Source organism: Mustela erminea, chromosome 5 (assembly GCF_009829155.1).
Source record: "Mustela erminea isolate mMusErm1 chromosome 5, mMusErm1.Pri, whole genome shotgun sequence".
NCBI classification, from domain to species: domain Eukaryota; kingdom Metazoa; phylum Chordata; class Mammalia; order Carnivora; family Mustelidae; genus Mustela; species Mustela erminea.
In genome coordinates, this window is record NC_045618.1 from 114465365 (window position 1) to 114492771 (window position 27407).

General features: G+C 37.5%; 1 protein-coding gene across 6 annotated transcripts in view; it reads left to right on the top strand.

Annotated features, from left to right (window-relative positions):
• Positions 1-27407, top strand: part of RAD51B (RAD51 paralog B) — a 678552-nt gene that overhangs the window by 19256 nt on the left and 631889 nt on the right. For all 6 annotated transcript variants that reach the window (XM_032344579.1, XM_032344581.1, XM_032344578.1 and 3 more), the window contains exons 5-7: positions 14342-14478; positions 24305-24424; positions 25687-25870. In XM_032344579.1, the coding sequence (XP_032200470.1) occupies positions 14342-14478; positions 24305-24424; positions 25687-25870 (441 nt within the window). The remainder of the gene's footprint in view (positions 1-14341; positions 14479-24304; positions 24425-25686; positions 25871-27407) is intronic.

Here is a 27407-nt window from a genome sequence, read left to right on the forward strand (position 1 = left end):
TTTACATTTTGTTTTTGATCTATTTTTTTAAAGATTATTTATTTATTTGACAGAGAGAAGAGATCACAAGTAGGCAAAGAGGCAGGCAGAGGGAGAGGAAGGGAAGCAGGCTCCCTGCTGAGCAGAGGGCCTGACCTGGGGCTCGATCCCAGAACCCTGGGATCACCACGGGAGCCGAAGGCAGAGGCCTTAACCATTGAGCCTCCAGGTGCCCCTGTTTATAATCTATTTTGAGTTAATTTTTGTGTGATCTATTGTGAGCTAATTGAGTTAATTGCATACTGTCTCTTTTTTAGTATTTTATGATAGTTTGTATAAATTAGAATTATTTGTTTCTTGAATAGTTGATAAAAATTTTCTGAAAAATTGTCTGATCTTGGTGTTTTCCTTGTGGGAAGATTTAAAAAATGAAATAAATTCCTTTAATGCTTTATGGGACTATTCCAGTTTTCTGTTTCTTACTGAGTAGTTTTGGTGAATGATGTTTTTATGAATATGCCCATTGTCTTTAATTTTTCAAATTTATTGTCATAAAGTTATTCACTGAATTCTCCTCATTTTTAAATCTGATTTTAAAAAATTGAAAAATTTAAATCTGGTTTAATATGTGAGCTTATTCCCCTTTTCATTCCTAACATTACCTAGTTTTCTTTTTCTCTTCCTTTTTAAAAAGTCTGGGGCACCTGGGTGGCTCAGTGGGTTAAAGCCTTTGCCTTCGGCTCAGGTCATGATCCCAGGGTCCCGGGCTCGAGCCCCGTTCGGGGCTCTCTGCTCAGCGTGTAGCCTGCTTCCCTTCCTCTCTTTCCGCCTGTCTCTCTGCCTACTTGTGATCTCGGTCAAATAAATAAATAAAAATCTTTAAAAAAAGTCTGGTGAGAGTTTAATATTATTATTCTTTGCCTTTTTTTTTTTAAGATTTTATGATTTATTTGTCAGAGAGAGAAAGAGAGAGAGAGAGAGAAAGCAGGGTGAGGGGCAGGCAGAGGGAGAAGCAGGCTCCCTGCTGAGCAAGGAGTGTGAGGTGGGATTCAGGACTCCATCCCAGAACCCTGGGATCATGACCCGAGCCTCAGGTAGACAATCAACTGAGCCACTCAGGTGTCCCTATTATAGTCTTTTCAAAGGACTGTGCTTTTTGTTGTTCTTTTTTGGTCCTCTCTATCTTTTCTTCTACTTCAATGATATATTTTATTATCTCCTTCTATGTAATAGCATGTTTTGTGAGATTATTTCTACCCCCAAAAAGTTACATTTAATCTATTAATTTTCAGTTTTTCATTCTTTTTTTTTTTTTTACTCTGCACTTGTAGGCTATGAATATCCATTGCTTCATTTTTAAAATATAAAATGAAATTTATTTTATATAAAATTTATTTATATAAAATGAAAATTATAGCAGTTTCATTTTTATTTAGTTTTAATGGTATTTTAAAATTTCCATTATGATTGCTTCTCCAATTCATGAGTTATTTGGAATTTTTGAAAATCTAAATTACTTAATTAAAAAATTTATCTTTTGGGGCGCCTGGGTGGCTCAGTGGGTTAAGCCGCTGCCTTCGGCTCGGGTCATGATCTCGGGGTCCTGGGATCGAGTCCCGCATCGGGCTTTCTGCTCAGCAGGGAGCCTGCTTCCCTCTCTCTCTCTCTGCCTGCCTCTCCATCTACTTGTGATTTCTCTCTGTCAAATAAATAAATAAAAAATCTTAAATAAAAAAAAAATTATCTTTTAAAAATTAGATTGTTAACCTAAATTCATTGGTCAGAGAACTTTATGTGATACTGACTTTCTGAAAATTTCTGAAACTTGTTTTAAGGTGTAATATGTGGTCAACTTTTATAAAAATACTCTAAGTGCAATTGAGAAGAATGATTATTCTCTAATATTTAAATGCTCTGCATATATGACCATTAAATTCAGCTTGTTATTTGGGTTGTTCAAATCTTTATCTTTACCAACTTTTTTTTCTCAGCCCAACCTAATAGTAATTTAGAAAGGTTAAAATGTTGTTGAATTGACAAATTTACTTGTAGTTCTATTATTTTTTACTTAATGTATTTTGAGCCTATTTTATTGTGTTTTGACTTAACACATTTAGAATTGTCCTATGTTTTTAGAGAACTGAACCATGTACTTGGTTCTTCTATAGCACTTGTCACGGTTACAACTGTAGCGTTTGAATGCTTAATTAGTGCATGTCTTCCTCACTGGAGAATAAATTCCAAGTGGGCAGGGATTGTGTCCTTATAGTTAGATTCACAGGATTAGCATATGTAGGAGGTACTTAATAAGTATTACTTGAGAGAATGAGTTTGTATTTAAACACTTACGTAGTGCTTGTTTACTGTAATGCTTTGGTTATTGCTATGTCTTTCATATTCTCTCCTTGGATCTTGAAATAAGCCAAACTTTAGTAATTTTTAATGTTATATTTATTTTGATTTGTATACCATTAAAAATGATCACAATAGGGGCGCTTGGGTGGCTCAGTGGGTTAAACCTCTGCCTTCGGACCAGGTCATGATCTCAGGATCCTGGGATCAAGCCCCACATGGGGCTCTTTGCTCTGTGGAGAGCCTGCTTCCTCCTCTCTCTCTGCCTGCCTCTCTGCCTACTTGTGATCTCTTCTGTCAAATAAATAAATAAAATCTTTAAAAACAAAAAATGATCACAATAGTACCCCTAAGGAATATGAGTTTTCTACTTAACTGATCTTTTATTATCGAACATCAGTGATTCTTTCATTTTAGGAGTTCTTTTCTTAAATATCTCTAATATCTGTGTATCTTAGCTGCATATTTATAGATCTGTTAAATATTGCTGTTTAACAAATCATTCCGAAGTTTAGTGGCTAAAAACAACAAGAAAGATTTATTACCTCACAGTTTCTGTGAGTCAGGAATTCAGAGCATCTTAGCTGGTTTTCTGGTTAAGGTCTCTCATGAGATTACAGTCAAGGTATTGGTGAGGCTGCAGTCATCTGAGAACCTGACTGGAGGTGGTGGAGATGCTTCCAAGATGGCTCACTTATGTGGCTGGGAAGTTGGTTCTGGCTCTTGTTGGCAGGAAGTTTCAGTTATTGGCCACCTGGACCTCTCCACAGGACTGCTTACCTGTCTTCCTGATGTGGCAGTTGACTTCACCTAGAGTAAGTGATCTTAGAGAACAAGGCAGAAATGGCATTGTCTTCTATGGCTTGGCTTTGGAAATTACATAGCATTACTTCCGCCGTAGTCTATTACACAGACACACCTGTTACAGTGTGGGAGGGGAGTACAGAAGGGTATGAATACCAGAGTGAGATCACAGAGTGGGTCCTTCTTAGAGCCTGGCTATCACTGTATATATGTGTTGATATATGTATGCATGCGTGCGTGTGTGTGTGTGTGTGTGTGTGTGTTAAGTCTTAAAAAACTTTATTACTTCTCCGTTCCCAGAGACTTTGTGATAGAATTCTGAAATGGCCTCCCAGAGATGCTGTGCCACAATGCCTGGAACCTGCGGAGGTGATAAGCTAGCATTCCCGTTATTATGGCATGTTCTGTGGCACAGTTGACTTTAAGACAGGGAGATCTACTGATCTGCTTCCATGGGCCCTTGAAAACTGAACTTTCTCTGGCTAAAGAAGGAGAAATCAGAAAGATTGTGAGAAGGAATGTAGGTAAGTGGCCTCTCAATGCGGTGAGCAGCCCTCGGAGGATGGCCAGAGAAGAAAGAGCTCAGATCCGCAGCTGCAGAGCAGGGGGTTTTGCCGCGCTGGCATCTTGGTCTTGGCCCAGTGAGACTGAGTGGAGAGCCCTGTCAAGCCCATCCGGACTGACTGCTAACCTACGGAAGCGTGAGAATCTACAGAAGTGTGAGATAAGAAACGTGTGTTGTGTTAGGCTGTTAAGTTTGTGGTAATTTGTTACAGAGCTATAGAGAACTAATATGGTATCACTAGAGGTGATACCATATTAATTAATTGCCTCTAATTAATTGCCTTGCATGATCTTTGTTTCTGGTTAAAAGGTCAAACCTAGAGTCCCAGATACGAGGTAGATGTCACATCTGGTGAGAGAGGTAAGGCAACTGGTAGGATAAACTTTGATGAGGCCTGGAGACGACAGAGGGAGTAAGAATAAGTCTGGAAACATTTTGCTAGTGTTTTTATAGCTGCTCCTTCCTGATGCCCAGTTTTGATTGATGTGGACGTCGCTGAATCTGTATAGGTGCAGTTACAGCACCAAGATCAAAAGTGGAAGTAGAGAAGCACTCCTCGAGCTGAAAGCAGAAGCAGCAGAGGAGAAATCAAAGAGAAACTGCCTCTGCGGAATCACAGATGAAACTGAACTGCGGGGCTTTGTCCCATTCCCTGGGAACATCACATTCCTTACTCGAGGAATATCTAAGCAGATAATTCGACATCTGCTATTACTAACGATGGGTAGTAAAGATATGTTTGAAATTTAAAGTTTAAAAGTTTATATAACGTGGAGGTCAAACCACATGGTAGCCTTCTCATAGGGGATCATGTACATTAAATCAGTGTTTTTCAATCGTGTTTTCATTTTTTCCTCTTATGAGCTTTTTAGACATTTTTTTTTCTAATGAAGCTTCCTTCCCCATGGAATTTTAATGCCACAGATACACTATATACCTGTTTATGTACTGTCTGTGTATCTGTGTTTTAGGTTGAAAAAGAATAAAATCTAAACCCCCCCACGCCAAAAGCAGGTTTCATCCTTGGGGTCAAGATCACCCCTGCTAAGAATGTAGAATAAAGATGCTAATATGACTTGGTAAAATTAAGGTTGTACTTAAAGGGATCGCCAAAAAAAGTGTTTTCATACTGCAATCCTGAGGTTACTGGACTAGAGAACTGGTCCAAACTCATGTCAACAGACAGGGATATAAGATCTGCATATCTTTGTTCAAGGGTACCTCTGGAAGTGTAAACCTGTTAAGCCTGCCAAATCTTTACAACATTTGAGAGGGACGATTATACCCAGATCCTTGCTCTAAATACTGAGAAAGGATGTAGCACGTTTTTACTATTTGTATTTCCTGACGCATTTCTATGCTTTGTTCATGATTTAAGTAGACCAGTTGTCCTTGAGCAGGTCAGTTTTGCTTTGGAAGTGACTATTCTACTATCCCAAAAAGGTAGGAGCAGGATGCCAGAGTCCTATTTTGGCATCCTGATTTTTCCTCAGAACAGTTAAATATGCAGTTCTTTTTCTTTCTTATTGGCAAGGTTAGCTGTGGCCTGCAAGATCACTGGAGCTAATAAGGCAGGATCGTAAACTTAAGTGCCTTCAAGGACCAGGCATGTGATAGGAGTGCATAAACAGTGAAGTACAAGACATGAATTTTTGATTAGTCAATTTTGGCTGCTTACACTGCTTACAACAGCAGCAAACATTTATTTTTCTTGCTCATGGGTGTGTAGGTTGGACAAAATGGGTCTCATCTCCTTCAGAATACAGCCAGGGTAGGTGTGCTCCATGTGTGACAACAGCAGTAGGATTGCTAGCGAGAAACTTCAGTTCGCATTCCTTGACCATAATCCGCTGGTTTGTTTATCCTGCCCAGTGTTTTGAAAGGCAAGATAGTCAGGCCCTTGTCCTAATACAGGATCTTAGCAGGTGTGGTTGATTGGATCATTGCTCCTAATTCTTCGCTCACTTCCTGGTTTAGAAATAAATGTCTTTCTCCATAAAGATTTCATAGAATCTTTTATATAGCACATGTTATATGATTGTTAAATGGATGATGATGTCCCTTGATACTGTTGATTTTTTTTTTTTTTTTAACTGTGAAGCTTGGGGTACTTGTCATTTCCATGTCCTCCTGTGTTTTTCTGCTCAGTTCCCCTCCCTTCTTTTTTGTCCCTTCCCATGTACTTGAAAGATAGCAGTTGTTAATATGAAGTAAGAAGGAGTAGTGGAGAAAATCCAAGATATAAAATCTTCCACATGTTGATGTAATTTAAGATCAAGGTTTTTTTCACAAGGCAAAGTAGTACCTGGCCTTTCTGAGATTGAGATTTTGTTTGTTGTTTGTTTTAGGATTTTGAGAGTTAGTTATTTTTCAAATGAATTCTGTAGATCGAAGGCCTAATCATGTTTCTACATGATTGTAGAGCAAATGGAGACAAAAGATGGGTGAGGAGCATCGTTTAAAAAAATGATAGGAAGTTTCCAAAGCTCTTTTCTCAGATCAGAACCAGACAGTCCTTAAATTTTCTCACGTGAAGTAGTGGTTTGGCAGATGGTCCATCCTGTTGCCCCTATCTTCAGTGAGAGGAGAGTTAACTTGGTTTTAGGTCCTATCAGGTCCAGGTTTCACATTCATCTCAACCATTCAGTCTCTCTAAAGATTAGAATGACTAGGCTTCATTTTTACTTCAGTACAACTAGACTTTCTTTGCTTAGGAATAATTCTCTTTCTCCTTTAAAGTAATTATTAATATTTGCTTTCCTGTTGATATTTGAATGATCCTCACCACTGGTTATTTTCGTTCAGTTCTTTTATTTCTCAGGCAGGGTTGAAGCCCAGAATCTAAACTATATGAAGCTGATTGTATTTTACTGGTGTTTTCTGTGTTGAGTGAATGTTGTATTCACTCTAGAGTTTCCAAGAAACAACTAACCGAGACTATTCTGGTTTGGCATGTTCTCTCTCTCTAACCACCATTGGAGCTGAACCTGGGAACTGAACACAACTTGAAACTTTGTGGTTTGGCTGGGAGAATTCAGAGCTAAACTATCTGAAGCTAAAAATTATTAATGTTGAAATGTTTTAACCCACTAAGTAAACCTGAAAAAATAATGAAATTTAACTCCAGTCAGCCCATCAGAATTGCATGCAGCATAAATTTTTTTGAGTCTAGAAAGAGAGTGAAAAATGTATGAAGACGATCTGAGATTGCTATAGAAATTAGCTATTTTAGCTTAAATTAATGTAATTATCCAACTTCAAATGCAAAGTCAAAACAAAACAAACCCCAGAAATCTTATAATGTTATTCACATAATGTTCTGTTTTTCCCAGACTATGCTGAATAGTACGTGAAAATAATGAAGTAGAAAAAATGCCAGTTCTACTTGTTTAAGTTTTCAGATTTTTTTTACATGTTTTCTTTAAAGGTGGAAAAATGAGAATACCTTACATTTTCATGAGACTTGATATATTACTGAATGTTTTCATGTGTATCATTTTAATTAAAATAGTGGCTTGTTTTACCTTTCCACTAAAAATCGCAAAGGATTTAAGGGGTTTAAGCTCATTAAACCCTTTAGGGGTGTAGGGGTACCTGGGTGGCTCAGTGGGTTAAGCCTCTGCCTTCGGCTCAGGTCACAATCTCAGGTCATGATCCAGGGTCCTGGGATCGAGCCCCGCAATGGGCTCTCTGCTCAGTGGGGAGCCTGCTTCCCCCACTCTCTCTGCCTGCCTCTCTGCCTACTTGTGATCTCTCTCTCTCTTTGTCAAATAAATAAATAAAATCTTAAAAAAAAATCCCACTGGTGTGTAGATAGTATGTATAGAAAGGTAGTCCTCTGTTCCTCTCATTAGTTAGCACTCTGAAGAGTAACTGTTTTTCATTTTCTAGATCCACTTACAACTTTTACTGACAAAAATTACTTGTCCTCTGATTTCTGATAATTAATTTGATCCATACCATCTTTGATAATGATAAAAGAGTGTTTGGGGCTCTTTAAAACTAGCAGTTTCCAAAGTATGTAGGTATGTAAGTATGGTCCATTAGTTTGTGGGAAAAAAACCTTCTAACTTCTATTGGTATTTCAACCTAGAAAATGAAATAAACCTTAATGAGTATTTTTTAAAAAAGATTTTATTTATTTATTTGACAGACAGAGATCACATGCAGGCAGAGAGGCAGGCAGAGAGAGAGAGAGAGAGAGAGAGAGAGGAGGAAGCAGGCTCCCTGCTGAGCAGAGAGCCCGATGTGGGGCTCTATCCCAGGACCCTGGGATCATGACCTGAGCCGAAGGCAGAGGTTTTAACCCACTGAGCCACCCAGGCGCCCCTCTTAATGAGTGTTTAATGTATGGAGTGACACTGGCATCTTCACTTGATCTGTGTGTCAGACTGTCTTACGTCAGGTATAGTCCATGAGGAAGTATTACAGAAGGTTGACAGAGGCACCTTGCAGTACCTTTATTTTCAGCGTAATGGGATGAATTGTAGTTCTACATACCTACTTAGGTGGATTTTGGATTTGACTAAACCAAATCTCATAAAACAAACAAATGGCAAAAGGATTCCTGAGAAGAAACTGTATACTGGAGTCCATACTAATAATGTGCTAGGAGTGAACCACGTGCATAGACAAGTCAGCTGATGAATCTCCCTTGACTAGTGAAGTCAATCCCTGACAATCTAATTCCATCTGAGAAGACATCCAAAATTTTTTGAAAAAAATTTTTTTTTAAATTTTTTGAAATTCTAAGGACAATTTGATATAAGGGATTATATCTATTACCCTTTATATTGAAACTTTTGTTGTTTTTTTGTCCCTTAAAATACTGAGTAATAATAGGAAGCCATCATAATTAAGAAACACACAGGATAGGGTGCACAAGTGGCTCAGTCAGCTGAGCATCTGACTCAATTTGAGCTCAGCTCATGATCTTGGGGTTGTGGATCAAGCTCCCTGTCAGTCTCTGTGCTCAGCATGGAGTCTGCTTATCCTTCTGTCTCTGCTCCTGCCTTACTCTCATCCTTTCGCTCACTCATTCTCTTTCTTTCAAATAAATAAATAAAATCTTAAAAAAAAAACCAAAAAACCACATGGGATAGGAAGACAAACTTCCATAAGTTTTTAGTGACATTTAAAGTCAAGTGATACAAATTCAATATGTAGAAAAATATCACTAAAATTAATGATAGATATTTAAAAGCCTCTTTTGAGTTTTCTTAATAGTAAAAGGCCAAATGTAATATATTATTAATAATATTAGGGACATACTTATTCTTCCCATTACAATAAAATGAATGAAATAAAGCATAGAAAACAATACGGCAGCAACTTAAATGGATTCTTTTGTGGACAGATACTGTCAGAAGTTATATAGAAATAATTAGAGATTATTTGAAGCATTAAGAATTAAAACATTATTCAATGTAGAAAGATGCTATATAAACTACGGAAGTTTCTATCATGACCCAGATGATCATTTTAGCTTGATTTTGTTTCAGTAACGAAATACAGGAAGAACTAAATTTTTTGTGTGTGCCATTAAACTAAAGATGGGTCAGGGAAGATATATTCTCCCAATAAGTTTCCCGAATATAATACAATGTTTATATGACTTCTTGAATATGAACAATTTCTTGAACATAAAGCAGTGTTTATGAGGGAATTGCCTGGGGTGATGGTAATGTTCTGACTCATAGGGGTTTAGATTACATGTGTGTATACATTTGTTGGAACTCATCAAATGGTAAACTTAAGATTATGCATCTTACTGTATGTAAAATTTACCTTATAAAAGGAAAGAATCAAACATGTTAAATTCATATTAATGATACACAAGCTGAATTATTAAGGGAAAGCATGCTGAGGTCTCTGACTTACTTTAAAATGCATTAAAAAAACCGGACACTGAGACTGGCTCAGTGGGTGGAATGTGCTGTTCTTGATCTTGGGGTTCTAAGTTTGAGCCCCACACTGGGTATAGAGATTACTTAAAAATAAATTCTTTAAAAAACCAAACCAAACCTGGGATAGATTGATGAATGGATAGAGGGATGGGTTGTTGGATAGATTAGGGTAGTCTAGTCATAGTAGTAGTAAAAATGGTAGGTAAGTTGTAGGTATATGGACAGACGTTCTCTCTCAAGAGTTTTTGAACTTTTCTGTTGCATTATCCTTAGGCTATCTGTAGCAACACAGAAGTTGATATCAGATGTGTGGAGAGTGCTTCAGGATGGTATCAGCATTGTTAATTTTTATAAAAACCTGGTTAGTGAAGTGTGGAATCTCTCCAGCACTCTGTAGTGAGATGGGGACTGGCCATGAAGATCATTTGAATCCCAAGGGCTTCTTTGGTGATCTCACAGCAAAGAAAAGAGCTGTTGAATTCTACCCACTGAGGATAGGTGAAATGTGTTTTTAAATGAAAAGATATGTCAGATTTGCTGACCTTTTTTATATGAGAAGTGGCTATATAATATACTTCATAGGACATTAAAATTAACCAACCACCCAAATCAGTGGTATACTCTGACAACATCCCTTTAAAGTAAAGGTAATGTTTTGGGGTGCCTGGGTGGCTCAGTGGGTTAAGCCTCTGCCTTTGGCTCAGGTTGTGATCTCAGGGTCTTGGGATCGAGCCCCGCATCAGGCTGTCTATACAGCGGGGAGCCTGCTTCCTCCTCTCTCTCTGTCTATTCCTGATCTCTCTCTCTCTCTCTCTCTGTCAAATTAAAAAAAAAAATCTAAAGTAAAGGTAATGTTTTAATAATGAGTGAGAAAGTCAGTGCCTTTTTGAAGACAGATTAAAATACGGAGTGTGTTTTTTTAAAATTTTATTTATCTGACAGAGATCACAAATAGGCAGAGCAGCAGGCAGAGAGAGAGGAGGAAGCAGGCTCCCCACTGAGCAGAGAGCCCGATTTGGGGCTCGATCCCAGGACCCTGGGATTATGACCTGAGCCGAAGGCAGAGGCTTTAGCCCACTGAGCCACCCAGGCGCCCCCAGGGTGTTTTTAAGAATCATTGCTTGAAAATGTTTCTTTTATAATGTTATTTTTGTTGTCAAAGGTAACTGTGTTTTGTGAAAACTTTGTTATCTGCACACTTAAAAAACCTGTAGCAGTATTTGCTATACTGTTGAAAAATCTTCTAAATAAAGAGTTATTATTTTTAAACCAATTGTTAAAAATCTTAAAATGTGGGTGCCTGGGTGGCTCAGTGGGATAAGTAGCTGCCTTCGGCTCAGGTCATGATCTCAGGGTCCTGGGATCGAGTCCCGCATCGGGCTCTCTGCTCAGCGGGGAGCCTGCTTCCCTCTCTCTCTGCCTGCCTCTCTGACTACTTGTGATTTCTCTCTGTCAAGTAAATAAATAAAATCTTAAAAAAAAAAAATCTTAAAATGCAGTATCTTTTGATTATGTTGTAAGAACAATTGATTGACATGAGGAAAGATGGAAAATTATTAGCCAAATTTCAACAAAAACTTTTGCTAATTGATGGAAGTTATTGAAAAATGAAAATAGTAAGAATGAGTGATATATTTTAAAAATTTCAGTTCTTACGTTTTTGCAATTATCCCTTTCTTAACTAAACTGCCATTGCATGTAAATACTGAAATATTTGGAACTTAGGACCTGACATTTCAATTACTGAATGACAAATTCTTAAATAATAATATTATTTCATTTGTTATTTTCATTATTAAAATTGTTTCACTAAAAGTGTTAGGTTTTTATGAAAATGAAAAGATCTGGGGACACTTGGGTAGTTCAGACAGTTAAGTGTCGGACTCTTGATTTTGGCTCAGGTCATGATCTCAGGGTAGTGGGATTGAGCCCTGCTTTGGGCTCCCTGCTCGGTGGGGAATCTGTTTGAGAGTCTCTCTCTTCTTCTGCCCCTCCCCCTTGCCCCGGCTCAGGCTCTCTCTCAAATAAATCTGTATTTAAAAAAAAAAAAAAAAAAAAAGACCTGGGGATACCTGAGTGGCTCAGCCAGTTAAGTATCTGCCTTTGGCTCAGTCATGATCTCCGGGTCTTGGCATTGAGCCCCATGTCAGGCTCCTTGCTCAGCAGGGAATCCTCTTCTCCCTCTCCCTTTGCCTCTCCCCCTGCTCATGCTGTCTATGTCTCTTTCTCTGTATCTCTTTCTCAAATGAATGAATAAAATCTTAAAAAAAATATGTGCAACTAATAAGATATGAGGGGCACCTGGGTGGCTCAGTCAGTTAAATGTCTGCCTTTGCCTCAGGTCATGATCTCGAGGTCCTGGGATGGAGCCTCACGTGGGGCTCTCTGCTCAGCTGGGAGTCTGCTTCTCCCTCTCCCTCAGCCACTGTCCCCCCCTTCACGTCCCCCGCCCTGTTCATGTGTGCTTGTGCACATGCTTTCTCTCAAATAAATAAATAAAATTTTTAAACAAAATAGGGGTGCCTGGGTGGCTTAGTTGTTAAGCATCTGCCCTCAGCTCAAGTCATGATCCTGGGGTCCTGGGATCAAGCCCTGAATTGGGCTCCCTGCTCAGTGGGAAGCCTGCTTTTCTCGCTCCCATTCCCGCTGCTTGTATCCGCTCTCTGTCAGATAAACAAATAAAAATAAAGATAAACCTTTAAAAAAAAGGATATGAACTATTTTAAATGTCTTAATCCCTACTTTATGTATGCTTTATATTGTATAGAATGTATTAGTAAAATACTATGTATATAATAAATATGTGTACGTTGGAAGACCATAATAAATTTTGTTTGTTTTTGGTTGGTCAGACTGTGTAATCAAAAAAGTTTGGAGACCCCTTTCCACTGATGACTCATGATCTGGCAAACTGTTATTGGTATCAACAATTTATTCTGAAAGTCTAAATCACTGTTTAGAGATTATAATAAATCAGCACATGGTTTCTAACTTGTGAGCTTTTGTTTTTTAATGTTGAGCCTTGATAAATGAAGGTTAGCTTAAGTTTAAATTTTTAGACTATGGTTCTCAAAAGTATACAACAGCATAAACATCATCTGGGAATTTATTAGAAATGTAGATTCTCAGGCCACATCCCAGACCTAGTGAACCAGAGATGCCAGTTAATAAGCTTGGCAGGCAAGTCCAGTGCTCACTTGTTTGAGAACCACTGGCACAAGTGATGTAGACTCATGGGTCATCCCTGCTTATTTCTCCCTACTTCATGATGTATGTAAGACAGTTTATTCAAATACTTATAGTCTAAGTCTTAGCTCAGACTTTTTTGTCTCTGAGATTTTTTTTCTCTCTTCCTTCCCTCTTGTTCTTTCCCTTCCTTTGTGAAAAATTGTGTTACAATTATTAGTGTTACTTTTACAAAAGGGATAGTGTTTCGGTTCTTAATATTTGGATGCGGCAGCCAGTGTGACAAATAGCATATGTTTAAAGGGTATATATATACACATACATATATATATATATATATATTTTTTTTTTAAAAGACCATTTATTTATTTATTTGACAGAGAGAGAGAGAGAGAGAGAGAAAGTGAACGAGGGAATACAAGCAGGGGGAGCGGGAGAGGGAGAAGCAGTCTTCTCTCATTTGGAGCCCCATTTGGGGCTCCATCCCAGGACCCTGGGATTGTGACCTAAGCTGAAGGCAGATGCTTAACGACTGAGCCACCCAGGCACCCCTAAAGGGGATTTTTTTTTAACTTTCAAATTAAAATTTTTAAAAAGATTTTATTTATTTATTTGACAGAGATCACAAGTAGGCAGAGGCAGGCAGAGAAAGAGGGGGAAGCAGGCTCCCTACCGAGCAGAGAACCCGATGCAGGGCTCCATCCCAGGACCCTGAAATCATGACCTGAACCGAAGGCAGATGCTTAACACATTGAGCCACCCAGGCGCCCCTCAAATTAATTTTTATTCATTACTTCTAGTTGTACTTGAGAATTTCCTATTTTTTTCCATCTCTATCCTCTTGATTTCAAATTTTTAATCTTAGAATAGCTTTCACCAACTAAAATTTCAAAACACACTTCAAAGTATGAATCACCTAGAGTCAACCATTGTTGAATTTTGTTAACAGTTGCTTAATCTTTCTCTGTGTACACACACACACACACACACACACTTTTTTTTGCTGAAGCATTTGAAAATAAATTGTATACATTAGTACTCTTCATTCCTGAATTCTTTACTGTTCACAATAAAGATCAAAGTAGCTTTTTAAGGGACTAGTACAAAATTATTCTAAAAGGCCAACATATAAGAAATGCTAAACCAATTATTAAAGCCTCTTAAATATTTTCAAGTTCCTTTTATAAATGTCTTAATGAGAAAAAGATACATAACTCCCAGTTCTAAATGTGTATATGCACCCTCTAGCCTCTCTTAACCAAAGCTTTTCATTTGAACTACAGAACACAGAGCATGATTTGAATGACTATTTTCTCATTTTTCCCCAAGATGGTATCTAACTAGTATCAATTAGGACATACAGGGAAGGACTTAATTCCTTACAATGGATTTATTAGAATATTTAAGGAACATTCTAAGGAATGTTAAGATTTATTAAAGAACTCCAGGAACCCAGGTTAGTGGGACTGTGCAAGTGTCAAATTCTTAAAAGGATTTTGCTTGGACTATTTGTGATATTTATGTAACTATTTTTTTTTTTTTTTTTTAGATTACAGGCCCACCAGGTTGTGGAAAAACTCAGTTTTGTATAATGATGAGCATTTTGGCCACGTTACCCACCAACATGGGAGGATTAGAAGGAGCTGTTGTGTACGTCGACACAGAGTCAGCATTTAGTGCTGAAAGGTGGGAGATTTAATTTTTTTCCATTGTAATGTCCTATTTTATAACTTATTTATAGCATGTAACATTTTCAAACAGGTTAACATTTACCTTTTCTTTGTGAGAATGCAGAATGTTAGATGCTGTTTTAAATGAATTTTCCTTTTAAGATTAACACAGGAAGCGGTTTCTTTTTGTCTTTTCTATCCTTTTGTCATTGGCTTAAGTGAGATTCCTGGATAGGCTGTTTTGCAGAAAGTCAGGAAAAAAGAAGTTTAAGAAACAGAGGGAAGGATGTAAGTAGAAATGGGGAAGAGGGAAATTTAATTAAAAAAAGCAAAAGCTAAGGTGCTTTGTAACTCATTTCTAGTTGAGAGTAAAATATTAGTGAATGGAAAAGTTGCACATTTCAAAATACATTTTGATTGAGAAGTATTTCACTTTAATCTTTGCAACAGTATGTTATTCAACATAAACACACTGATAGTAAGTGTATCTGTGCTTGGAAAGGAAAGATTTCCTTATTTGGAAGGGACCTTTAACATTCTATGGGAGGCATTTGGTTATTTGGGTAATTCTGTACATCTGAAAATAAGTTTGGTCCTCCTCCTCCCCTGCTCTCATTAACCTTCATGAGCAAGAGTACTTATAGGTCTGGAGACTGATTCAATTCTGTTCTTTTAGTCAAGGCGTAGTATAGGTATAGTCCTTTGAGTCTGTCTTTAATTGTGTTAAAGTCTCTCCCTTATTTCTCTCTAAGGATATTAGTTAGATCAAAGTGTATTCTGTAAGCAGATAAGTTCCAAATAGATTATTTTGCCTGGAATTTATTTTCTTTGTTCTTCTCTATTGCTTGGTATGTATTTTCAGTATATGCCATAAGTTTGTCAGCTTTGTGAGTTTGTGTTATATCTTTATATCTTCAAAGCCAAATCTAGTGACTGACACATATTAAGTGCACAGAAAATGTTTGATAAATGAATGGACAGGCATTACTCTCAAATTGTGAAAACCAGACACCATTTCCTTCTAAAAGGAATTAGGGTTTTTGGGGAAATGGCTGCTTCTAGCACTGGTGCAGGAAATTTTTAAGTCGAGTCTGAAACATATCAGATGACAAGGAAGTTATCAAAGACCACTTAGGACTCAGGAGTCAACCTGAACAGGTTCCCACTTTCCAAAGATGAGACACACTGACCACCAATAAGATAATAATGACAGTAGATTAAAACCTGTGAACTATATTTAAAGTCATAAGTCTGTAATACACAGAAATGAAAAGCAGCTAATTGGCAGTATAGGAAAACTTAGAGAAGCAACTCATTAGTTTGAAAATGAGTTGAAAAAAAAGGGAAATCAAACATCTATTCTTTTTCTATATGAACTATATTACTGAGTAACAAATAGGTCTTTTTACAGGAGTATTCCAGCAATAATAAATGAAGAAGGACTGATAGAATATCATCAAATTAAAAACCCCAGCAATCTAATGGACCTAGGCATTGAATACTGTGATATAAGAAGAAATCCGTATTTTGTCTTTGTCCTGATTCTTGGCCAAAGAGCTTCTAAAACCTTTGGAATTTCCCGAGTTAATAGAAGCGCCAGGCGTATCATTTGTTATTCATAATCAGCCCCTTTCAAACATACCTGAGCTTATGCTAATGTGATTATTTTTGGTGGGGCCCTGGAAAGCTTCAGATGGGAGCTGGTGGCCAATCATGTGATTATAGAGTGGGAACTTTCAGCTCTACCCATTCCCCCCAACCTCTGAGGAAGGGAAAGAGGCTGGTAACTGGTTAATTGCCAAAGGCCAGTGCTTTAATCAGTAATGCCTATGTAATGGGATCTCTACAAAAATCTCCAAATGATAGGGTTTGGAGAGCTTTGGGTTGGTGAACACAAGGTGCTGGGAGGGTGGTGTGCCATGGAGCCCTCTCCAATCTTTTCTTTTGTTCTATCTTTTATTCTTGTAATAATTTGGTAATAGTAAGTAAAATGCCTTCCTGAGTTCTTTGCACCATTCTAGCAAAATTATTGAACTTGCGGAGGGGTGTGTGGGAACTCCTATTTTGTAGTTGCTCAGTGGATCAGAAGTAGTAGTAGTATTAATAGTCCCAGAGGTCTAGGACTTGCGATTCAGGCCTTGATGTGGGGGGGCGGGCAGTCTTGTTGGTCTGAGCCCTTAACCTGTGGAGTCTGAGCTAACTCCTGATAGTTAAGTGTCTGATACCCAGTTGGTGTCGATAGGGAATTAAAAAATTGCTTGGTTATGGAAAACCCAAATATTCGATGTCAGAAGTATCATGAGTGACAATAGCTCATAAACATAAAGGCTTAATATCACAAAAAGAAAACTAGTCATTGTGGTACCTCCTGATGGAAGACTAGTCAAGCCTGAGTGTGATCAAGCTTTCAGATCCAACTACTAGTTTACAACATATATAGAGAAGAGAGGAACATGTTAAACAATACCAGAGAGTTGCAGTCAACAAAATCCGAACTGTGGCAAATGACAGAACAAATGATTCTTGGAGTTAGAGTTGGAGGAGGAACCTTTGGATTAAAAGGGATTTGATAGGTATATTGCTCTCATCACATTGTATACCTTAAACCTACACAATGTTATATGCCAGTTATATCTCAATAAAGCTGGGGAAAAAAGACGTATCGGTCAGTTCCAATGTAATGGACTTATTTGGATCTTAAATAAATGGTAAAAAAGAACAAAAGCATAAGTATATGAGACCACTGGAAATCTGAACACTGAAATACATTTGATGCTAACACTGATAATCAAGACATTGTTTCACTCAGGTTGTCCAAATGAAATGTACTGTTTAAAATGCCAGTGACTAACCTTCAACAAGCTAAAGGAAAGTTGGAAATGAGGTAAAATTTTAGTCCCTTTATTGGAATTATATTTATTCCTTTTTTTTTTTAAGATTTTATTTTTGAGTAATCTCTACACCCAGTGTGGGGCTCAAACTCAAAACCCCAAGATCTAGGGTTGGTTGCTCTACTGACTGAGGTAGCCAGTGCCCGTGGAATTATGTTTCATAATTTACAGGGAACCTTAATGAAGGTCATTGGAGGATAGGGGTTGAAATTTACATTGTTTTTACTTTTCTAGTCTGTTCTGCACAGGCTGGAAGAGTATGGTCATCTGGCTGCCACATGGATTGCATTCTGAGGTGTGGTGATAGGGTCAGGTGGAATCAAAAGTGCCAGTCCTCCTTCTGGAGTAGCTCCTTCTCCTTCTGGAGAGTTCGTCACGGGAGGTCAGAGACTGGAGATGGCTCCGTACTGCCTGGTCCTATTTCATTTGTGCTATTACAGCTTGACCCCTATTTAGATTTATTGGGGGAAGGTTCATTAATCAGTTAGGAAAGCTTTCTGCTGCAATACCCACAGAGCAATGAGTAGGTGGTTGTGGGCACTGATCGGGCCGAGCAGTGATGACAGGGAGACCTAATAGGGCTGAGGCATTCCCAGTCAGTGGGAAGGGAAATGCCAGCTATCTGTTTTATCAGGAAAATATGTTTTTCAGAATAGCTGTCTCTTTCCCTCTGTTGATTTTTTTTTCATCCTCTGGAATTGTCATGCAGATTTCTCACTGAGACACCCCTATATGCAAGGGAGGGTGGGGAAAGGAAGGGGAAAAGATTGTCGTAATAAGCATGATAAGTTTCCTGGGGCTGGTTAACATTGCTGCCTGAGTAAAATTGGGGTTCTCATAGTAAAGAAGTGGGAATAGATATTGGTAGGTAATTAGTAGTGTCTGTCACCACTGGGATCATTTCTGGACTTAGAGAAGAGGTAACAGCATGGAAAATGAGACTCAACGAAGAATGTGTTTTAGCTTTTTGTATGCCTCTGTATGTAGCAGTGTCTTCATTTTGTGCTTACAAGCAAGCTGTCTTATTGGCACAAATGAGAATGTGAGTTGAAGGATTATTCTGAGGAAGGTTAAAGGATTTGTGTAAAGGGGTGCCTGAGTGGCTCAGTTGGTTGTTTAAGTGTCCAGCCCTTGATTTTGGCTCAGGTCATGATCTCAGGGTCATGATATTGAGACTCACATCAAGCTCCATGCTCAGCATGGATTAAGATTATCTCTCTCTCCCTATAACCTTCCCTGTCCCCCATCCCTCTCCCTCTTGCTCTTAAGAAAAGAAAACAAAACAAAAAACTCAATTTGCTTATAGAGAATTTAGGGTAAGTGATAAAAAGTGGAAAGTAATTATAATTTTTAATTTTAATAATAATTTGCAAGTTACCTTTTTTATCAAGAAGGAGGGAAAAAAACAGGAGGAGTAAATAAAACTGTGTAAGTTTAAAATGCATTAAAAGAAAAAGAGAACCTTGCGGGTGATGTATTTAAAAACACTTTGGAAAGATTAGTTATATATATATATATAGTTTTTATATATGAAATTACATATTTATTTATATATATAAAAAGTTACTTATATATTTATTTATATATATTTTAGTTATATATATATATATATATATATATATATGCTTTTAAAGATTATTTATTTTAGATAGAGTGGTATAGAGAGAGCATGTGCATGCACAGTGGGGAAGGGCAGAGGGAGAGGGAGAGAGAGTCCTAAGCAGACTCGGCTCCAGAGCCTGTCTTGGTGGGGCTCGATTTCATGATCCTGAGATCATGACCCAAGCCTGAGCATTGGTCACTCAACCAACTGTGCCACCAAGGCACCCCGATTAGTTTTGTTTTTTTAAAGCAATACACTAGTGCATTTTTACATATCTTTGAGAAGATAATCTAAAATAGTATGTTAAATATGCTTGTTCACCTTAGACTAAAATTTTATCTCCAAACTAATTAGTAATTACATAATAGTAGAGTCTGGTACTAACCCTCAGGTATTCAAGGACTGCCTTGTGGAGAGGGGAATGTTAAGCAAGAAGAGTTCTGGGTCTGCCTTTCTGATTGATTCAGAAGAGTCTATATTTGTTTAACCTATTGGACTTATGCTTAAGATCTGATATGGTCTTAGACACTCTGTGCTTATATATACCTTGAGAATATGGGTAAAGAGATTAATCTAGTGACTTGTACAAAAATTTTGGCGACCATGAGAATTCTAGTATATGAGAATTGAGGGACTACTGTCTTATCCCTGTTGGAGGTAATTAGGAAAAGATGGAACTAGAGTTAAGAATAAAGAAGGATGGTAAATAGTAATAGAGGTTTTCAATATATAATTTTGGGAGAAAAAATGGATAAAGGATGATAAAGTGGGTCTTCGAACTGCAAGTGAGTATGTGTGTGAGGCAAATTGAGGGACTGAAACAAGAGATGGGGCCCTGGACTCTGGAAGGTGAGGGCTTGGGAGGTGGGATATAGGATTGGGAATTTAGGAGGTAGAAGTGGACAGTCCTGAGTTTTCATGAAATCAGAAAAGCTCTGAAAACTAGGAAGAAATATGTAGTTCCACAGGGGAGGAAGACATTAAATAATCACAAACATGAAAAATTGTAGCTATTAGAGCTCTGTGTACAAAGGAGAGATGTATGTTGTTCTTTTCTGTGTGGAAACAGTGGCCAAGTTTGGATCTGAGGAGCTGCCTGTCACCTTTGAAGGTACCAGGTACCCCACAGCCAGTGCCCTCCAATCCCTAGCCAACTTTTCATAAGGTGTCAGTCTTTCTGAATCAGTGTATCAGAAGGGAGGCATGTAGTGTTAGTGGCTAGCCATGACTTTGGGTTATTAGAAAGGTTAATTGCCAGTGTGGTCTTAGGACCATTTACCTATTTGCTTGTTGGCATGAATCCAGGATCTTTGATGTGAAGCAAACAATAGAGAGAGAGAGAGAGATGTTTTTTAGGATGGTTTCATGAGTCTGGGTAGGTTTCACCTTGGTCTAATTTTAGCTGCCTTATCATTTGTGAATCTAGGCGAATTAGTGGGAAGATCTTGAAGAGGTTCTAAGAAGTGGAATTCATAAGTACTTTAAAAAAAACTTTGGAATTATCTGGAATCTGTAAAGGACTAATAGATTCACATTGTTATATTTATATCACACTGTTGAACAAATACATACTGAATTAATGAACAGGAAAATATTACATATGTATAAGAAGCTTTGAGAAACCATAAACTTCTATTTCAGCACATGTATGATGCTATATTTCAACTAGAATTTTGGAAAACTTTTTTTTTTTTTTTACATTAAGCATGTGTTTTATTTCAAGTTGTCATGTAGTCGCTAATGTAAAGCATTTAAATTTCCTTTTATACAAGAGCTGTGAAGTAACAGGGGGAACTAATAACAAAAACCTGGAACGAATCCAGTCTTCTCCACTTCAGTGAATGGTAATTCCATTCCTCCAGATGCTCATCCAATTAGTCAAGAAATTCCTTCAGCTTTTGAACTATACATTAAGTTCAGGTCTTTCTAATCAGCTGAGCTCTTCCCCAGGTCAAGTCACTATCATCTTTCTTATCTGGATTACTGTACTAACTGGTCTTGTTTTCACCTGTGCCCCATGTACAGCCCCTTTTCCATCTGATAGAGTGATTTTGGAAAGAAAAAAAAAGTCAGATTGTGTCAGTTCTGCTTCCAGGTTTCTTAGTTCACTAAGTAATACTTAAACAAAATACCACAGTCCTAAGGATCTTACGTGATCCTGGCCCCTGGCTAACACTCTGACTTTATTTCCTTTTTAATTAATTAATTTTTTAGAAAGATTTTTATTTATTATTTGAGAGAGAGCTAGAAGAAGCACATGCAGTGGGGAGGGGCAATGCAGAGGGAGAAACAGGCTCCCAGCTGAGCAGGGAGCCCTATGTGGGACTCGATCCCAGTACCCTGGCAGAGGCTTAACCCACTGAGCCACCCAGGCATCCTGACTTTATTTCCTTTTGTTTCCTACGTTCCAGCTACATTAGCCTCCTTGTTTGTTATTCCTTGATTACCCCAGGCACTTCTTATATATAATTCTCTTTTCCTATTGTCTCTTCCACTGGATATCAAATGGTTCATTTTCTCATCTCTTTTAAACCATTGCTCAAATTCACCTCATTGAAGAGGCTTTCCGAGGCCACTTTACATAAAATAGCACTTGCTTGCATCTTTCACAATCTATTTCCTCATTCTGATTCATTTTTCTTTAGAGCACTTAGTACCTGATGTATAAAGTATATTTGTTTGTCTCTCTCAGTAGACTGTAAAAGTTCCCTGAGGGAAGTTTTTTGTTGTTTTTGTTGTTCTTGTCCTTTGTCACATCCTTAGCACCTAGAATGGTGCCTGGCATAGAGTGGGTCCTCGATAAATATGTATTAAAAAAAATATTTATTTGAGAGAGAGAGTTAGTGAGAGGGGGAGGGAGAGAGAAGCTGAAGTAGACGCCACATTGAGCACAGAGCCTGATGTGGGGCTTGATCCCACAACTGGGAGATCATAACCAAGAGTTGGATGCCTAACCAACTGACCCACCCAGGCGTCCCTCAATAAATATGTTTTGAATGAATAAATCTTCAGTGCATACTTGAAAAGAATACTTTTTATGAAAAAGATGTCCACTAGATGGCACTGCTTTCAAACTTTATGTAAAAGTGAGGCTCTCTTCTGTTGTTACTCCAGCCAGGAAAGATCTTTGTGATGAAGATTGTCACAAGAAATTGCTATAATTAGTGTGAGGCATATAGATACTACATGTGTATTTGGTTTATGATTTATATATATTTTTAGATGTTTTTTCTAAAACAAAATACTTGGAGAAACTTATTATAGAAAGCATATTGGTATATAAATAACCATTTGATACAGTTATTTTGCCTGGCAACTGTGAATAAAGTCACTTTGTGTTCATACATTGACCACCTTCCTTCTGAGGGGACTTAATGGAATGAGAGAGCCGTAATAAGTTCCAGAGCTTTTTACCACTCAAGGCACCAGTGGAAATTCAGCCTAGTGTTGAAGGCAGAAAATTATTATTGTCTGTCATTTGTTCAGTTGTTGTTGCCAGTGAGTTAGGTACTCACTGATTGAGGTAAGTACTCAGTACCTAATCAACCGGGCATCCAATTTTGAAAAACTTTCTTGTTTCTGGCAGATGTTGCCACACCTATCTTATTAAAAATCAGTGGGTCCCAAGCATCAGAGTTTTTAGCTGACTTCCCTGACCAGCTCCAAACTCAGCAAATAGTTGTCCTAATCAAGAAATTTACACATTTTCCTCCAATGCTTAAAATGTGCCTGTCCTGCCCATGCCAGTGTCATCTCATTTTTTCCTGCTTTCATCGCTTACCTCATTTCCTCTGTTATTCCACCCTGTGTCTCTCTCTCATGCACTTCCTCTGAATGCTCACTTGATCCATTTTGTTCTCAGTCTTTACACATTTTTTGGTAATTTTTCCTTTTCCTGTTCAACCTATTGATGCCTTTCCCCACCCCCAATTGTTCAAAATATACTTTAAAAATATTATTGACCAGTTTTCTCTTTCTATTTTAGATTTTTCTTTTTCATTTCTGATTATAATATATGTGAGGAATCTATTTTGTTAATCTCTTTAGCGTTCTCAGCCTCTTCTTGGGACTTATTAACTATCTAGAAATGAAAACACTATTCTTTGTACTTTTGTGTCTTTATTTATTTATTATTTTTTTAAAAAGGTTTTATTTATTTATTTGACAGACAGAGATCACAAGTAGGCAGAGAGGCAGGCAGAGAATGAGAAGGAAGCAGGCTCCCTGCCAAGCAGAGAGCCCGATGTGGCGCTCAATCCCAGGACCCTGGGATCATGACCTGAGCCAAAGGCAGAGGCTTTAACCTACTGAGCCACCCAGGTGCCCCTGTACTTTTGCGTCTTTAAATGGAACATAAAGTATAGGGTGATTTTTGTGTTTATAGGCCTTCCTCCCAGTCATCCTTAGATGGTTAAGTATCAGGCTGGATAAAGTATCATTTTAAATAGGAGGCAGTTATACTCAAAGATTTACACTTTTTTATATTTTTAACAGAAACATTTGAAGTTTCTAGTACTGAGCTCCATGTCTTAAGCTGTTAATGATGATACTTGCATCTGTTTGGCCTTGTCACTCTCCTACACTTGGCCTACCCCATGCATTAGAGCTGGCTTTGAGTTCAGAATGTAGAAAATCCTTTTTCTCCACTAAAGAAATATTAGACAACGTTTATTTGTTTAGAAGATAATTCCCTGGGGAGGGGTGAGGTAACAGATGGTGGAGGAGTAGGGACCTAAAGATCATCTAGTCCCAGGAATTCAGCTAGGGAGTTATCAAACCATTCTGAGCACCTACAAACTCAACAGGAGATTGAGGAAAAGAATAGCAGCAATTCTATGAATGGAAAATAATGTCCTGTTTACAAAGAAGTTATTAGATAGCATTTGTTTTTTATATATTACATTTTAATTTAGAAAGCACGTTTTTCTGCTCTGAGACATGGAGACTTAATGATCTTTGATAGTTAGAATGATAATATTATATATTTGTTCAAATATATTTCTTTCATTCAGGATGAAATAACTTTCTTATTTACTAAACATATCTTACAGCTGCTAGTCAAATTATCATTTATTAAAAAGCATATCTATTCCTAGAAAGATAACCCTCAGATACATTGTTGCTTACTTGACCTTAAATGAGATCTGAGAGCCCTTGCTGGTCTCATGCTCTGGCTGCTGACCTCTTTTAGTGCTTATAAAGGAAGGTTTATTTTGCTTATACCTGCTCTATTTTTGTTCCAGTGTTACAGCTTATGAGTTTCCTAAGTAAAATTCATTAGAAGTTCAGCATTATGGCCTTAAATATCATTAGTTATTTTCACTTGTGTTATTTTTTTTCCCCTACAGACTGGTTGAGATAGCAGAATCTCGTTTCCCCAGATATTTTGACACTGAAGAAAAATTGCTTTTGACAAGCAGTAAGGTTCATCTTTATCGGGAACTCAGCTGTGATGAAGTTCTACAAAGGTATGCTGCTTTAGATTTTGGTATTTTAGTAATACTTTGAAGATTTATTTTTTGTTTTTTATGTTTTCAGCTGAGTGAAAAAAGTTTCTACATAGGTATTAGGGTTATGGGAAATAATTATTTCAGAGTTCTTTATTTGCTACAGCCTATTGGATGAAATTTGTTTTTAAAAATGAAAACATACTGAATGAGTGAAATGTTTTAAATTTAATTATTTTTTTAAAAAAGATTTTATTTATTTATTTGAGGGAGAGAGAGAATGAGAGAGAGAGAGAGAGCATGAGAAGGGGGAGGGTCAGAGGGAGAAGCAGACTCCCACCAAGCAGGGAGCCTGATGCAGGACTCGATCCTGGGACTCCAAGATCATGACCTGAGCTGAAGGCAGTCGCTTAACCAACTGAGCCACCCAGGCGCCCCTAGATTGAATTATTTAAGGGGTGTATTATTATCTATTTTCCATTAACAGGTTACCCCCCAAATTCAACAGCTTAAAACAGCAAACATGTATTATCTTAGATAGTAGCAGAGGCTTAGGTATCTGGGAGTGGTTTAGTTGAGTGTTTCTGGCTTGGGGTTGCAGAAGAGGTTGCAGTCAAGCTGTTGGTCAGGGCTGTGGTCATCTCAAGCCTCAAACGGGGCTGCAGAATCTTGGAGAATTCTAGGGTCACTTGTGTAGTTGGCTGGAAGGCCTCCCTTCCTTGCTGGCTGTTGGCCAGAGTCCTATGTTCTTCACCATGTGGGCCTCTGCATCAGGCTGTTAATAGCATGGCAACCTGTCTCCCTGAGACAGAGTGATCTGAGAGAGGGGGCAAGTGAGAGAGAGCCCAAGATGGCAGGCGTAGTCTTTGGTAACTTACTCTTAGAAGTGACATACCATCATTTTGTCATATACTGTTGGTTATATAGACCAACCCTGGTAAATGTGGGAGGGGGCTGCACAAGGCTGTCAGTACAAGGTGGGAGTAAATGGGGACCATTTTGGAGATGGGCTAGGGAAAGCAGTTTCATCCTAAAATTAGCAGTATCATAGGAGAACCAGAGAATGAAATTAAATGAAAACATTTTGGTGCATTTTCAAAAAGAGTGCTGTATGTATAGAAGGGCAGGACGTAAGTTATGATTATTGAATACTAGCAATCATTACTGTAACTTAGGGAAGAACAATTTGTTATCATTGTTTTTAAGTTGGTTAATCTTTGCAATACCTTGTTTTATATTATATCTTAAATTTATCTACTGTTTTGCAAATTCTGCTTTTATAGGATTGAATCTTTGGAAGAAGAAATTATTTCAAAGGGAGTTAAACTTGTAATTATTGACTCTGTTGCTTCTGTGGTAAGAAAGGAGTTTGATACACAACTTCACGGCAACCTGAGAGAAAGAAACAAGTTCTTGGCAAGAGAAGCATCCTCCTTGAAGTATTTGGCTGAGGAATTTTCAATCCCGGTAAGTTTTTTCTTTTTCTCTCTTTTTCCCTTGTTCTTTGTTTTCTTTTATGTTAAGTTCACTGACTTATATTATCAGCTAATATAAATAGAAGAAAATGTAAAACAGATGATGTGTTAAAGGTAGCATGGTCTAATTGCTATAGTAAACATCACCATCTTCTTAAATTCATTCATCTGTTGAGATTATATTTTTCACAGTTGGAGTCCGAAGCAGAATTAAATGTTGTTTGTAAAAGTTCCTGTATAGCCAGTCAGTCCTTTTCTCCATCTCATTGTTGATTCTTTATGTACATTTTGAATTACTTTTGTCGCATCGAGGTAAATATTAACATTAAAACTACATGAAATTGCCTATGTCTATTTCTGTAGTTTCTTTTATGGCAGTATTTGTCAGTTTTATAAATATTTTTGATTTAGATATTATGCTATTATGGTCGGTACTGTCTTGTACTTTGTAGGATTTGGTTTGCTCCAAATGGCCAGAGGTTGACTATCACATGTTATATTGGGGGTGATAGTAATGGAAGTGTCAGTAAGGGGATCTTGGACGATGACTGTTGACCCCACTTTCCATAGTGGGGACTGTGATGAGTAAATCTGAAGATGCAGGTATCTTGCAAATGTTTGTAGTGGGTAAGCTACAAGGTTTAAGTGCAGACTGATGGCTTTCCCAGTAGCAGTGTGTAGGAGAGTTCTGCTTATTCTGCAGCCTCAACAGCATTTTGTATTATCAGGCTTTTCAATTTCAGCCAGACATCATCTCAACAGAAGACAAGAAAATTCCTTAAACTGAGATAAGATTTAGTTATGATTTTATAATTTTTAGATTCGTGTTTTGGAAAATTAAAAGATTGGATCTTTGTAATGTGTACCAAGATGGTAAACTACCACACAGCCTTTGTGATTTATAAGCCCAAGCAAGAAGTCAAGGAGGAAAATGTGGCATATAAAAAGTTCTACATTTCTTAATGGCTTCTTAATTCATATTTTGGATTATATGATGTAATTCCTGGTGAAGTCAAGGGCTGTAAAGTTTATCCCCGATGACGTTCATCTTTTAAATTTTATTGTAGTTGGTTAAAATGATAAATCCAAATCCATGTTTTCCCTGGCCAAGGGAATTAGAAAAATATTTTGTAGGGTCACTTGATTGTTTGGAAAATTTAAGTATGTATACTTATTTTATTAATTCATGCTGGTTGTTGACTTAATCCTATGTAAAATGTAAAAATTCACTTTTTAAAAGTTGTATTTGTTTGCTTTTAAATAGTAGTTGTAGGCTAATATTTTTCAGTTTTTTCTGAGGTAATTTATTTTCCTAAGTGAGAAAAGGGCTCTGCTTTTCTTTGTTTTTATTAGTGCCCTCTGAAAGATTAGGTACTTATTTCCATATCTCTCTGTTTTTGCCTTTGTTTTTCTTTTTAGAGATAAAAGTAAAGATGTAATATGCACTTCTGTAACACAAGATAGTAGTGGTTTTTGTGAAAATTAGTATTAGTTTTAGAAGGATTTTGAAAAATAATTCCTTTGGGAAG